At 34.7% G+C, this 16,502-nt stretch overlaps 1 protein-coding gene across 1 annotated transcript in view; it reads right to left on the reverse strand.

Moving 5' to 3' along the window:
• LOC107571188 (cadherin-12-like) overlaps window positions 1-15,667 on the reverse strand; it is a 63,963-nt gene extending 48,296 nt beyond the window's left edge. Inside the window, exons 1-3 of the mRNA XM_016257480.1 lie at window positions 15,658-15,667; window positions 11,965-12,084; window positions 8,552-8,719 (exon numbers count right to left, since the gene is read on the reverse strand). Of these exons, the coding sequence (XP_016112966.1) occupies window positions 8,552-8,719; window positions 11,965-12,084; window positions 15,658-15,667 (298 nt within the window). The remainder of the gene's footprint in view (window positions 1-8,551; window positions 8,720-11,964; window positions 12,085-15,657) is intronic.
• Between the last annotated feature and the right edge of the window lie 835 nt (window positions 15,668-16,502).

Raw genomic sequence — 16,502 nt, forward strand, 5'->3', positions numbered from 1 at the left:
TGACTTTGTTTGGTTATATTTATGTATATGTGTACGTGCATACATATACACACTACCAGTCAAAAGTTTGGGCTTGGTAAGAGTTTTTAAGATTTTGAAAGAAGTTTCTTATGCTCACAAGGCTGCATTTATTTGATCAAAAATACAGTAAAAACGGTAATATTTTGAAATATTATTATAACTTAAAATATCTGTTTTAACATTTTTATTTAATTTTTTTCTGTAATGGTAAAGCTGAATATTCAGCATCATTACTCCAGTCTTCAGTGTCACATAATCCTTCAGAAATCATTCTAAGATGCTGATTCGATGCTCAACAAACATTTCTTATCATTATTAATGTTGAAAACAGTTGTGCTGAATAAGTTCTGAAAATCTGCATTTATTTGAAATATAAATCTTGTTTAACGTTATAAATGTCTTTACTGTCACTTTTAAGCAATTTCACACACACACACACACACACCAGTTAGTATTCATATACAGTAAGGTCAGGTTATCACATTTACATTGGGCTAAATTATCACATGATTTATATGTTCATTTTATGTTCATTATTAATTTCATTTGTTAAACAACATTTTGATCTATTATGCTATTTTTAACTTTTGCTTTGTCATGAATTGTATTGATTGATAATTGATTTCTGTTTAAATGTAGTAATTCAAATTTAATATAAACTCTTAATCCACCGTGCGTGTTATTTAATAGCAGATTCTCATTGTAACATCTTACCCTGAGAAAAATTTACTTTAAATTGTGACAACTAGCTGTTTCCTTTACATGTGAAATGTGTGGGGTCTGCGGAATTAAAGCAGCTCATCTATATTTAGTATTTCAGTTACTGATATCACAAAACACTCGTTTTATTCACAATTACTGACAGACACACAAATATGCTGCAATTCACAAAGCATTTTAATCTGACAAGAGCATCCTTTGAGTAGAACTGAAGATAAGGAAATACGTGACTTGCTCTGTGTGTGTGTGTGTGTGTGTGCTCATAATTGTGTTGGCGAGTGTTTACTTGAGGAATTGTAAATAGGGATGCTCCGCGTGATTGTGGCGGGGAACGGCAGGGCCTATTGTTTGCTTAAATCGCTACTTTAGCCGAGAGGTTGTCTAAACATTTTCATGATCTCCATGTTCACGCTGACAGTAGAGCAGGTAATCACTCAGAATCTTTCATTCTTGATGATCCTCTCTACACACACACACACACACACACACACACACACACACACACACACACATATCATTCAGTCGGCTAGTGCAGAGCTCCATTCAGCCAAAGCTCCGCTATAGTCTTCAACTTCATGTCTTTGCTTTTTACAAGCAAAATAGTAGTGCATCATTCAGTAGTTCAAAGGGGTCATATGATGCGATTTCAATTTTTCCTTTCTCTTTGGAGTGTTACAAGCTCTTGGTGCATAAAGAAGATCTGCAAAGACTAAAGTCTCAAATCCAAAGGGATATTCTTTATAAAAGTTAAGAGTCAACCACGCCTACCTAAAACGGCTCGTTCTAACACGCCCCCACATGTCTACCTCACTATGTGGGAAGATTTGCATAACGCTCCCCAAATGTTCACGCAAAGAAATAAGGCGTAACTTTTATTCTGGCTGTAGTATTGTTGTTGCCGCCGCCGCCATGTCGTGAATGCGCTGTGTGTTTCGTTGTGAAAGTGAAACTACTTTGTTTGGAAAGATGTGGTAAAAGTAGTATGCTAGTAAGCTAAAGAGTAGTATGCTAGTAAACGGTTCTGAATTCAGTCTGCCAGTTTCAGTAAGTTGATTCAATATTCTTATTTAGTGATTTCATCATCGTTAGTGTCATCAGAATATCTTGTGGAAGTCTCAGATGCATTTTTCTTATTAATGTGCCCATATTATGCAATGTTTAATGCTTCAAATATTGTTTTGGGAGTCTCCCACGATAGGTTTACATGCATGCAAAGTCAAAAAATGATTTGGTTTTCTCAAAATTTGCATTTAATATCACCTCATTTTCCAGCGATTCTCAAACTATTCATTCGAAGCAGTTCAAAGATTCAGTCTCTCTAAACCCCTCCTTCCCGTAAGCCTACTCTGCTCTGATTGGTCAAATGGCCCAGTCTGTTGTGACTGGTCTACCGCGTGTCAGAAACAATACACCCGTTGCCATAGTTCCGTATTTTGAACGCTCAATAGAAAATATAAATAATAGCTGTTTATCATACTTACAGGTTGTGACTGAGTGGAGCCAGCTGGTCCAAATAAACTGGGTACTGAGCCATATTTCAAAAGCAAGCGTTTTGTGAATCCTGTGTTGAACTCCGGTGATTAGAGAAATGTAAAATGACAGAAACACGCACACAACAAAAAAAGATTGAGGTTGTATTGCTGTGGTAAACTGGAAAAAAAGTGAATTTTAACCACTGATTCTTTGCAGCCTAATCTTTCCGAAGTGAATATAAAATTAATTTAATTTCACAGCATAGGACACGGCGTCTTCTCGACATGATGTTAACCACACAAACAAACTACGGTGTTTAAGGGCGAGTCAAGTTGTTCGTGGCCGGCCAACATAGAACATAGGCAGGCATTATGCAAATGTGTGACCCCGAAGTGGAATTTGAATGACTAATGACTAATTTAAGCTGTTCAGAGTCAGTTCTTTATTTTGGGAGACAATAATTGTATTTATCGTGCACTTTCAGCTTACAACAAAGCTTTTTTGGAGCAAATGTAAATTTGATATATTATTGTGTAATTATATAAACATTTTTGGGTAAATATAATATTGCATTCTCACAACGTTAGATTTGCCACAACATAATTTTCACATTATTCTTTTTTTTTTCTTCAACAAAATTAGTAATTAGTAATTAATTAGTAATATTGAATAATTTAACATTTTACTTTCTTTTTAAACCATTATTTGCTAAATCATAATTATTACATAAAAAGTCATAGTTCTCACAAGTTGATATTTTGTCATAATTAACTTTTTGTATTATTTTATCTCATTATTTCAACATTCAGTATATAATATTTGACTTTGTCATGTATGACCCTGGACCACAAAACCAGTCATAAGTGTCAATTTTTCAAAATTGAGATTTATACATCATCTGAAAGCTGAATGAATAAGCTTTCCATTGATGTATGGTTTGTTAGGATATTTGGCCGAGATACAACAATTTGAAAATTTGGAATCTGAGGGTACAAAAAAATCTAAATATTGAGAAAATCGCCTTTAAAGTTGTCCAAATGAAGTTCTTAGCAATGCATATTACTAATCAAAAATTAAGTTTTGATATATTTACAGTATGAAATTTACAAAATATCTTCATGAAACATGATCTTTACTTAATTTCCTAATGATTTTTGGAATAAAAGAAAAATCAATAATTTTGACCCATACAATGCATTTTTGGCTATTGCTAAAAATATACCACAGCGACTTAAGACTGCTTTTGTGGTCCAGGGTCACATGTTTGTTTGCTTATTTATTTTTGTAATTTCCAACTTTGTCATGTCATAAGTATGATCTACCAAAGCAAAGAAAAATGCTTCCATACTTTACACCTTTAACCCAATATACATGTTTGCACCAGTTTTGCCTCTTGTACAGAGTATAGGCCAATCACCATGTACAACACACCATACTTTTTTTTAGCTTTATTAGCAAGACCTACTGCATACTGCCTACTATTAAAATATCATCTTAAACTATAGTATATGCAGCATGCAATGAGAAACAGTTTTATATACAGCAATATGCTACAGTGTTTATCATGACCATTGTTGCATGTATAATTCAGCACTGTATTGCATTGTGGGATACAATGATCTAGTGCACATTTTTAGCAAACGTAGAACATAATTTGGTTATTTAAAAATAAATTTGCACACTGTGCATACTACATATTATTTCCTTTCAAAACAGTCAGTAGAATAGCATTCTGAACATTCCCATCGTGCGAGTGTGTTCCTATACTGTTGCTAAACTGTCTGTAGCAAACACTTAATCCTGTTCTGCCCATTGTTTCAAATCACCCAAGGGTCACCATGCATCATTGCTATCAAACGCATAAACAGCACACAGATACGCAAAAACACTTCACAAAAACCCTCCAGAAACCTCTTCACCTCATATAAGCTGTGGCTTGTAGGGCACACACTTCAATTTTCTCACTGTGGAGAAAGAGACAGCATCTTCACACTGGCAGGATTGCTGCCTGGACCTCCTATTGAGGAGAATGCATCATTCTGTCTCAGTGTTGGCACGACACACACTCAAACTGAGGGGTAAACAGAGACAATACATGCCCACAATAAATCTCTCGCTCTCTCTAAGCTGTACCGACACACATAATGAAAGATGGAGAGAAAATAACCACACTAATTTTTCTAACACTGTCCACCCCTATGATTGATGTCTTTAACCCACAAGAATACAGACAATGCAGTAAAACCTGATGATGGACTGTCAGGCAAGAGTAGGGAACAAAAGGTTATGTACTGGAAAAGAAATGTAGAAGAACAAAAAGCATGCTGATTTATTATAGATTTAGCCTTTAGTGCTGTAAGACTGCTGCTCAGTAATCTATATTTCTATGGTAACTGAGATGCAGATGTTCTGATGTGGAAAAGGTTGCTGTTGAAAATGCACAAACAAGACCAATACTAATTTACCATTTACTTTGTGTTTCTCAAAGTGGATGTTATATATTATATTATATTATATTATATTTTAATAGAAGCTTGAATGATAAAGATTATTATTTGATAATATTATAATATTTATTATTATGCATATATAATTTATTTATTTTTTAATTTTATAAAAATATAAAATCATAAACACTTTTTTTAACCCATCACTATGCAACAAATAATGGCGTGGCGGGGGCACTGGGTCTACACCAGATGTGAAAAAATACTATAGAACCCATTATAATCAGTGATGCTGTCTACATTGGAGGCGGCACGGCGTGAACACGACAAATCCCCACCAGTCAACTGCTGCCTCGTTCTATCTATGACGTACTGACACAAAATCCAAATGATTTGCAACGGTCGCTTTATCGCGTCCAGTGTAGACAGACTTTAGCTGTTGCGGCACGACCAACTGTCACATCCGGTGTAGACACAGTGTTAGTTTCTTCATCGGAATGGATTTGAAGAAATGTAGCATTACATCACTTGCTCACTAATGGATCCTCTGCAGTGAATGAGTGCTGTCAGAATGAAAGCATCTGATAAAAACATCACAATAATTCACAAGTAATCCACACCACATCAATTTGTGTCTTAGTGTTTGCAATAAACAAATCTATCAAGGTGTTTTAACTTTAAACTATTGCTTCCATAGTCCATAATCCACTTCCTCTAGTAAAAAAGTAAATCCCGTTGCCTCTCACATCAAAATTCACTGACATATTTGTTTAGAACTGTTTTGCTTGCACATTACTGTAGTGTTTTTTAGGGCTGTCAAAATGGCTGAAAAACTAAATTCGAATTTTGTACTTAAATATTATCCAAATTCGAATTATATTCAAATTTAAAATGCATAATTTCAGTTATGGTGAAGAAAAGCTTTTGGCTTCTCTCCTGAGTCCACAAGATGGCGCATCGAGCAAAATATTACTAATGCACGTTTATTCAAAGCATGACATGACTATCTGTGAAAACAGTGTATAATGTTTAAAATAATGTTTATAAAGCATTTAAAATGATGTTGCTTAAACAACTATAAACAAAACAGCACCATGTATGCATTCATAGTTTAATACAAAAGGTCGAAAGCCAATCACAGAGTATATTTTAATTTAAAAACACGAGTTGAAGTGGGATGGGGGAAAAAACCCTGCCATAAAGTCTCGAAATATGTTTTTTCAAAGTTGAACTTGCATTAATTTTATATGGCTTTCTAAACATGTAGCTCTTTTGTGCGCGACGCGAGTGCGACTGTGATAGATGTCCCTCTAGAAAATGCGCAAAATATGCGTTCTGTGTGAACGGCTTGGTTTCGGTTTTGACGTAAAAAAGATCTTCTCCGCATTGATGTTCTCTTTTCCGGCAAAATTTGTAATTAACAACGCAGCAGCACCGCATCCAGTGGCTTCAACTGGATAGGTTAACAAAAACATTATATTGCAACGACACTTACATCGTCACCGCATTTCGTGTGCCACTGATAAGGCTGCCTCCTTAACGCACACCTAAAATTCGAAAATGCAACGTTTTTGCATTCGAATGTGGATTTTTATTTTAAATTCGACGAATATTCGAAATTCAAAAAAAATTTTGACAGCCCTAGTGTTTTTATCACCTGTTTGGACTCTCATTCTGACGCCACCCATTCACTCCAAAGAATCCATTAGTGAGCAAGTGATGTAATGCTAAATTTCTCCAAATCTGTTCTAAATCTGAAGAAATAAACTCATCAACATCTTAGATGGCCTGAGGGCGAGTACATTTTCCCTATTCCTTTAAGACTAGGAATGTGTATTAAGCAAATAAATAGCATTGGTTCTGATTTAATGTTCTAGGCAAGTCAAGTCACCTTTATTTATATAGCGCTTTATACAATACAGATTGTGTAAAAGCAGCTTTACAGTGTTAAACAGGAAAAACGTGTGCTGATAATACAAGAGGAAAATAGAAAGCAATCAGTTTATCAGTTAAAGTTCACTGATTCAGATTTCTGAAATGCACATTTACTTTTACAAAACAACATATTCACACTGCCACAGTATTCCTCCTCCTGTGCCAAATTTCGGAAGTTATTGAGCATTTGATAACTGCCTCAAAGCACTTGGCTGTAAATGTGAAATAAAAAGCAGTGATTTTTGTGTTGGTTTCACACTACACTGCTTTTTGTTGGAAAAATGCTTGTTGGGAAAGCTACACTAATTTGAAAACAGCTGAGCTAATGCCACACTACTAAAAATGTAGTTAAGTTAGTAAAATTGCTACTTTTAGTTAGTTACCCCAATGCTGGTGAAGACACATGCATGGTAGGCACAAACAGATCATGCTGATTAGTGAAAACTAATGTGTTGAGTGGCCGTGGCTGCAAATAACAAAACAAAAAATACAACACCTCAGCTAATTAAGAAGTCATTAGATGCATTAGTGCAATGCACCAAAAAACAAACAACAAGAGAGAGAGAGGCAGAAACACGGCCCAGAATGCAGCAGTCATCATAGTGCCATCCTCTGAGACGTGCAGATGGAAATCTGTTTCGCTCCCAGGGTATTACCAATATTTACACAGCGAGGAAACCAGTGCTCATCACTGAAACTCAACATGATTTCTATTTCACGATTTCTGAGCGCAAATGGAGCCTGTTCACATGTACTTGTTTAAAAACTAGGCCTTATTCCAGTGGAAAAATAAACAAAGTAAAATCTACAAGTATATAAATGCATAAAATATGAGACCGTTAGATAGAAGCTGTGAACAGGGACGGTAAGAGGCTCTCTTGCGTCTTTTGCAGCACCTCATGCATGGCAGGCCATTGTAAAAACGTGGCGCTCAGTTTAAAAGAAGTTCAACTTTAAAAAAAAATGATTCTCAACCTTAGGTCCCCGCCCCCCCCCATTCCACTGGCCACATCTTGAATTTTTCAAAGCAAATATACATTCTTTGTGAATGGCCCCTAAGACTGCACACTCATTTTTATGGCTTCTTTGCTGTTAGGAAACTGGTTTCTCTGAAATCTCATTAATTCATGTCTAGTGTGTTCATACACTCAAGAACTAATGATATTTGTGTGTTTTTTTCTTCTTCTTCTTTCTACTACTCCGGAGATGCTGTTAAATATGCTGCTTTTCTTCCTTTATGCAAACAAGATTCATAGATTCAAGATTATTAATTTATTTTTCAAGAAATATTTGCATACATTTTCTCTATGAATGCATTACATGTTAAGCTTCCTAATGTGTACTTAAAAAGAAAATGCTGCATTACCAGTCAAAGGTTTAGACATTTATGTTTCTCATACTGTATATATATGTATATATATATATATATATATATATATATATATATATATATATATATATATATATATATATATATAGAAATCTAATGCTTTATGCATAAATGCTTTACATTTGTTTGATGGTCTGAATTAATTGTGCATACAATCATTTTATTTACAGAACTACAGTTTTATATGTATTTGTATTTTTTATTTTAATATATTTTAATTATTTGATTTATTTTAATTTACTTAATTTATTTTTTATATATATATTTTTTGCCATCAAAAATAAAAACACATTTTTAGTTACTATATAATTCCTATACTTCCATTTGTGATGGAAATATGGGATACTAATGGAAAAAATGATAATGGAATAATGGAACAAATTGAAGTATGGGAATTATAATTCCCATACTTCCATTTCCATACTTCCCATACTTCCATTTGTGTTTTGCTAACTTCACTACTGATCTAACATATGGAAAACAAAATAATGAGAAGGTGTATTCAAACTTTTGACTGCTTTGAGTTTACATGAGCTGATAGTTATACAGTTATAGAGTGGCTCACTTTTGGAGAACCTGGGTGGGTTGTCGTTGACGTCACTCAGGGTGATGTTGATGGTGGTGGTCCCTGCCAGACCCCCTAACTGTCCGCCCATGTCTTTGGCCTGGATGAGGACCTGATACAGTTCCTTCACCTCCCGGTCCATGTTGGGTAGAGCTGTCCTGATGACTCCTGCACACAGAACGAAAGAAAGTCAGACTGCCTTAATGGGAAGAAGAGACCAGAGAAAAGGAAGATAAAGGGATAGTGAGGTAAACAGAGAGTATAGATAAAGAGGCTGTGAATACAGGCAGGTATCAGTGTGTGGAGAGAATCGGATTACAGATTGCCCAATGAAATACCTGGCTGATGAGATGTTACCTACATTTCTTTAACACTTTTATCATGATGGTTGTGTGTCCCAGCAGGTTTTAGTCTGCGTAACACAGTGTGCTACTACACGGAACGGGTCAAGGTTAGCATGGCCCTGTTAGCCTCTGATACCACAGCCATTTGATACTAAAAAAAAGCCTATTTCTCTATTATTAAATGACATTTTGCTGTACTTGACTATTCTCAACCTTTTCGCTGACTATTAATATTAAAGGAATAGTCAGGGTTCACTGCAAGTGAAGCAGCTTCTGGAATATAATGTTAATAACCACAAAAAAATAATTGAAGTGGTTAGGTTTACAGTGAGGAACTTGCATTGAAAGTGGCCATTTTTTGTATTATATAAAAGCATAAATCTTACAAAAGCCTATCTATCTATCTATCTATCTATCTATCTATCTATCTATCTATCTATCTATCTATCTATCTATCTATCTATCTATCTATCTATCTATCTATCTATCTATCTATGCATGCACCAAATTCTTGCACCTTTGTAATCTTTCATTAAAAACCAATATCTCACTCTACATTTTTTTTCTCATTCTAAAAGCCATTTTATAGACTAATTTAAAGTCAGCATGAAATGGAAATTGTGATGGTCTTTTCTTCTCTATTGTGGCATGTTTCTGAGTAAAACAGCTTTTAGAAAGATAAAAAAAAATGTAAAATGAGACTTTGATGTTTTTAAAGAAAGATTACAAAGGTGCATGAATTTGAATAAAAAGAAATGATGTGCACAGATAATATCACTGTGATATACTTAAATGGAATATAGATAATATACTTTTAAGGAATATTGCATATTATAAAACGGCAATATACCATGCAAAAATAATTGTCAGTTTTGATTTAATTGGACAGATTAGTCTCATTCACTTTCATTGCAGGTACCTCACATTTAAGCTTGTTTATATATATACAGTATATATATATATACAGTATATAACTTTTGTGGTAATCAACACTGTGCCACAAAATTCAGCTTAACTTGTATTGAACCTGGAATATTATTTTAAACAGATAGGAATGGGAAGTCGATTGGGGAATTTGGCATTTTGACATATTGTCATTCACAATGCAAGTTCCTGAATATTGAGTGGGCATTTATGTAAATATATGTATGTAATGTAATGTAATTTCCGAATGTACTATTTTTGCAGCTTAGTTTGCATAAATGCTTTCACTGGAAGCGTTACAGTATGTCTGCACTGGAAAAAAATAAAATAAAAAATTATATATATATATACTTTTTATTTGTTAACAGCTGATTCCTAAACAGTTATATATATATATATATATATATATATATATATATATATACATGGCTTTATTATTATTTGGAAAAGTCCCAGACATTATAATGTATCCCATTTAGAGCACATTACTGTTTAGGAATCAGCTGTTAACGAATAAAAAGTGACACTCTCCAGTTTTTTTTTTGGAAATATCAGCACAAAGATTTCTCATAAAGTACTATAGAACTTAAAAATGTTCTTGTAGGGCATCAAACTGTAAAAACCTTCTGGAACCACTGATGTACAGCTCTACATTCAAGTGTTTTTCTCCAGCTAAAAGATTGAGGTCATTCCTAAATCTTCTGGTACTTGACGGCCTTAACAAGGCGACAAAGCCAGTGTAGCAACACCTTTCCTCACTATCCTTCCATAAAACACAACTAATGCGTTTCCCAACACCACAAGAAGCTTTCTCAGATCAAGAGAGTGCTTCGTAGAATGAATTAGACATGGTGGTGGATGGTTAAAAAGGGCACGGACCTTCATACAATGGCAGTTTCAGATGAAACGTAAGAGGGATGTCACATGTGATTCTCTCTGCCTGTTACAGGATGGATCTGTTTTTGACTTTCGTTTCGTGTGAACAGATCTCTCTTTGAAGTGTAGTGTGGTAAATTAATAGTTCACCTAAAAATTACATTTCGTTATCATTTACTGCATCACCATTAATATTTTCTGCATTGGAAGCAGAAATTCTTCCTAAGATCTTCATTTTTTTTTATTTCACAGAGAGAAGAAGAAATAAATAATACAGGATTGGAATCAACTTGGAGTGATTAAATGGTGGTAAACTTTCATATTAGGATGAACTATTCCTTCAAGGTCTGTTTTCTCTCACGACTTTCAGTGCTGATTCCGTTATGCATTGTACCCCCTGCCTTTGTTTCCTACCCTCCTCTCACGGCTTTTGTTTACTGTCAGTTTGTGTTGGCAAATTTTTTGATATGGCCTAAGACAAAAACAGATTTTTCTTCCTTACTAGTCATTTTATTTGTTCGGCTACAGAATTTCATCCTTTGAGCCCTCCCTCCGGGCTTGCTGATATCAGGATATTATATTTTTATTAATATATTCCTGTTTGCAATGCTTCATACTTGTACAACAGGCCGTACCATGCCGAAAACAAGCAGGAAATGTTCTCACGTGCTCTGTGCATCAAGTTTACCTTGCAGATTTGTGCTTTTGCATATTTGATATTACAGCCCATTGATTGCAGACGATGCCCATTTGTAGATTCCCATTCATTACTTTAAACTCTCCTGAATTTTGCATAACAAAGTGTTCACTGGCAGAAAATAAAAGGCAGTTTATTTGCTGCATCATTTGATGATGCCACAGTTCCCTCAGCCATATAAACAACAGAAAAATCCATTTGCGGTTACCGAGCTGACTTTATTTTCTACTCGGAGGGTCTGAAATGCAGCACCTGATTGTATAATTATAGATCTTTTCAGGCCTGTTTAGCTAACAGGATGTCCGTTACGTTCTGCTATTCAAAAATTTATTTTGAGTTACAAATCCATTTTCTAGGCTGGCCACATTATAAAATCAAACTGCAGAGCTTACTTGTCTAATAGGGTCAATGAATGTAATTGCATTGAAACCTGTGAACTGTGAAATGAATGAGTCTACTCTGTTGTATTACACAAACAAAACAGAGGAACTTGTTTGTTATAGTAATAATTTCATTTTTTATGTAGCCAACATTTTTCTGTATTTGCTATACAATATTGAGGAGTGTTTTACCTGTTTTGGCATCCACTGAGAAGTACGGCTGGCCGTGAAGTATGCTGTACACCACCCTAGCACTGTTGCCGTATGTAGGGTCGTCTGCATCTGTCGCCGTCACCTTCATCACATATGTACCTGCAAACACATGATATTATTTGTTTGTGTTAAACTGCATGAATAGATATGGGAAATGTGCAAGACATGCTTTCTTCAAGGTTGTAACTGTAATAGCATGTAGGGTTTGACTGGGACTCGAAAACAGGCCCATGCAGGTACATCATTATATGCTTTGGTTATGATGGGCTGATAAAAAACAACAACTATATGGCTATGTACCGATTCTCCACTGTATTTTGATATGTCTGAAACAGCAGTTTTTACATTACAAAGGCAGCACTTTTAAATTACCCAATAAATGACAAATCATCTGTACTGTAGAAAGAGCTGATGGTCACGGGTCGCTGAATTACTGTGTTTTACTGAAATGCAGCACAATGCGCTCGACCACCATTTAGTAGGAATCGTGTGTTTTGTTTTTTAATATCTATCTATCTATCTATCTATCTATCTATCTATCTATCTATCTATCTATCTATCTATCTATCTATCTATCTATCTATCTATCTATCTATCTATCTATCTACCTGTCTATCTATCTATCTATCTATCTATCTATCTATCTATCTATCTATCTATCTATCTATCTATCTATCTATCGTTTGTTCTCTTTTCATCAAAATCTTCAACAGCATTCTGAAACTACATTTACTTCAATCACAAGCTCACTTTTATAAATATATATACATACATACATACATACATATATATATATATATATATATATATGGAGTTATTTTTATATTTTTCTAGTAGACGTCTAAAAGGATGCATGATGGGTCTGTTTACATTTATATGAACTGTACTACATGTGGTTAAAAACACTTGACAATCCACAGCATGGAACTATTGATGTTTTTCAAGACTACTGCAGTCCAGTTTGATTAAATGGTGTAACCACTGATCTATAATCTAAAGAAAATTACATAGATCAGTCTACACCACTTACCTCAGGGCTGGGCAACTTTGGTCCTGGAGGGCCACTGTACTGCAGATTTCAGTTCCAACCCTAATCAAACACCTGCCTGTTTTAGTGATCTTGAAGACACTGTTTGTTCAGGTGTGTTTGATTAGGATTGGAACTAATGCTGCATTCACGGCATGTCGTAATTACTGTGATTTTGAAATGACAACGCGTGACGTTCACGCTTTGGACTCGGAACTATTGCACTATCAATGTCTGAACATAGCATCGAATGAATCTGAGGTGGTAAGGTGGTAGTGGACAAGTTGTAGCTCTCAGAAAACTCCCAGTTCACAAGTTGTAATAACAAGTTCTACGAGGATGTTGAAATCTCACAATCACAGTAATTATGATATGGCATAAACGCACCTTAAACTCTGCAGGACAGTGGTCCTCCAGGACCGAAGTTGCCAAGACTTGATTTACATCATAGTCTCATGCTTTAGTTTAGAAATTCTAGTGCACTTCTGTTCTTCATCTAATAGCCAGTAGCCTTTTATTACTGGCTTAATCTGTCCCAGTGGTGAGGCCAGAAATATTAAAGCGAGTGGACCTCGGAGAAATAGGGTGGACCTCAGTGCCTATTTCAAAAATCATTTTACAAAACATGAAATAAAAATAGTGAAGCAAATTTTGACAGCTAAAAATGGCATCATCTACTAAAAGTATAGCCTGATGCTACTGTAATCTATTAACTACGCTTAAAGCCCATCTTTTTACTTAAGTACCAGATATGGGTACTTAAAATATTTTTAATATGACTAACTTTGTATTTAACGTGACTTCAATAAAAAAAACATTGCAAGTTACTAATCATAAAGCATTATTTTCCACAGTTAATCAAAACAGTGTATACATTATATGCAGAAAGCGAGCAAAGAATATCTACATTATCAAAGAGCATTATCACTGATTTAAGTCTATTGTGAGTTTAAGCACTCTCAAAAACTCCTGTTATAACCTCTGAAGCTGTCTACACTGTGAAATGTATCTCTTACACTAATCGGTAAAGTATTTGCATCACTGCAGCTGACGTTAGAAGTCCCAGTTGCTATACGAACAGTAAGAGTTCTGAGATGCACGCTTAGGATTGAGCATGTGCACTGGCTGATCTAGCCTGAATAATAAGCTCTTTTTATACTTTTTGAGCGAAAGAAACAACATTTATAAGACAGTTGTCAGATTTCATTGGTGATTTCAAATATGAAATTCAGTCGTAAGCTTGGTGAACAGTTTTGAATAATTTTATGTTTTCCGTTCAAAGATATAGTAGTGAACTTGCATGCCCGAGAGGTGCTTTAAAGATGGCCGCCGTGTGAAACGACTTGCCTTAAAGGGACTTTGGCATCATGCTGTTTTGCTAAAGCTATAGAACATCTGCATCGCGATGATGATGATGATGATGATGATGATGATGATGAGGATGATGAGGCAGTGTTTTCTAACGTCATTTAAATACATAGAAGCGCACAACTGGGAGATCAGCGCTCATCTACCAGGATCTTATTCCTTCTTAATTAGTTTTTACATGTGCTAGTAGTTTGTATGTTCATGTAAATGAGCGACTATTGTCAAGTATGCAGGCTTTTTCTTTCTTACAAAATCAATCAAATTGTCTCATTTGATTGGGTGGACCAGCCATCAATCTGAGTTGGCCAGTGCCACCCTGGCCCTTATGTAGCCTCTGGCCCTATATGATGGCTGTAGAAATATTAAAAAGCACATTTTCAGTAAACATTTTTTTAATCAAATTTGAAGAGAATGCAAACAAATTCAGTGTGAAATAATGTAGGGTTTTGGTTTTATTTAGGATATCAGGATTGTGGAAATGATTGGTTATTATTATTATTATTATTATTATTATTATTATTATTATCTGAATATTATATCTTGCCCCCGTAGCCTTGATTACATGAGTACAAAAGTCATTTCAGAGGTGGAGAAAGATTACTTTTATATGCAATATTATTTTGAACACAAAAAGAGAACATGCACTGCAGAACTGTGCACAACATGAACAGGGACAATTCATACATTGGGTAATTTGTGATTATTTGTCTTTTATGGAATCACTCAAACCACAAGTAGAGTGAATTATCACTGTCTGAGATGAGAAAAGAAACTCGAAGGCCATGGAGGAGAGACAGAGAGAGAGGGGAAAAACAAAAGGAACCGAGAAGTAATTGTACAGATTTTAAATGAAGACCATGTCCCAACGGAAGTCATTTTTAACAAGCTGATGCAATTAACTTTGATTTTTACCTTTTTTTCTTTTTTGAGTTCTCTCAGCACACAAGTAAGTTCCAGTCCTTTATGTGACCTCCAAATTAGACAGTCACATTCTGTTAACCCAATGAAAAATACATCCAAAGTCAAGAAATATGTACAAAGCCTCTTGTTGTGTAACAGCAAGGCTCATTTATGCTGAGATCATGAGTAGCTTTGATTCAGCTGGGAAGGGGAGGGTTTCATTTCATTTTATTGCCATTCAGATCAAGAAAAAGGCAATCTCAAAGTGAATTACCCTGATCTGTCATCCTCAGGCGAAGTAACATCAAAAAGGCTTTGGTGCTGGATAAGGCATGTAGTTGATTACGCTCGACGCCAAATTGTATGTCAGACTTTACCTCTTGCCATGCCAAAGCTTTTCCAGAGTATTTCTTTGTTTATTTGGATATATGCTTTACATTTCCATGACTTCCAAAACCTCTTTAAACTCGAAAGCTTTCATTTCAAAATGTTTTAATCTAAACATCTGCTTTCTGCTCAACAGGCTGTTTAATCAGTGATATTCTGTACAGTGTGTTGTAATGAGTGGGTTCTCACCTGCAATTTTCAGTTTTACAGTATTAGCTTTCATTAGATGCACTTATGCATCTAAACTTTCTATGCATTCTGCATTTCCAATTATTTTATCCTCATATATATTCAAGAGTGTGAAGATATCATGTGGATTATTCAGCAGTGATAGACTGCAGTAATAACTTATGCATTGTTTTAATTTAGATAGGTCTTTATTCTATAATTAAATATCTTGGGTTAGGGGACTTTCAAAACACCTTTTCTTTTCCCCCTAATGTATTACAAGTTGTTACAGAATATGATTGTATTGAGTTAGTGGAAGAGAGCACTGAATTTAACTTAAGCTTGCTAAATTAACTAAATGTTATAATTGCAAGTGTAGAATCAATGTTAGACATCAGAATACAGAACACAGATAAGAATAGCCTGTATGATGTTAAACTCTGTATAAGGGTCTGGAAGTATATAATTTAATTATTCTGACAGAAAACTTTAGTGTTTAGTCACTGACTTCACATTTCAGCACACTTAAAATATTTCTCTCTGTGTTTTTTTTATTTTTTTTTTATAATTAATTTATTTTTTGTAATTTGTAATGAACTGAATATTTATTTATGCATTCATTCATTCATTCATTTATTTACTGCAGTTATATGAATTTAGCTTTTAA

The sequence above is a fragment of the Sinocyclocheilus grahami genome, unplaced genomic scaffold (assembly GCF_001515645.1).
Source record: "Sinocyclocheilus grahami isolate Dianchi unplaced genomic scaffold, SAMN03320097.WGS_v1.1 scaffold1561.1, whole genome shotgun sequence".
In the NCBI taxonomy this organism is placed as follows: Eukaryota; Metazoa; Chordata; class Actinopteri; order Cypriniformes; family Cyprinidae; genus Sinocyclocheilus; species Sinocyclocheilus grahami.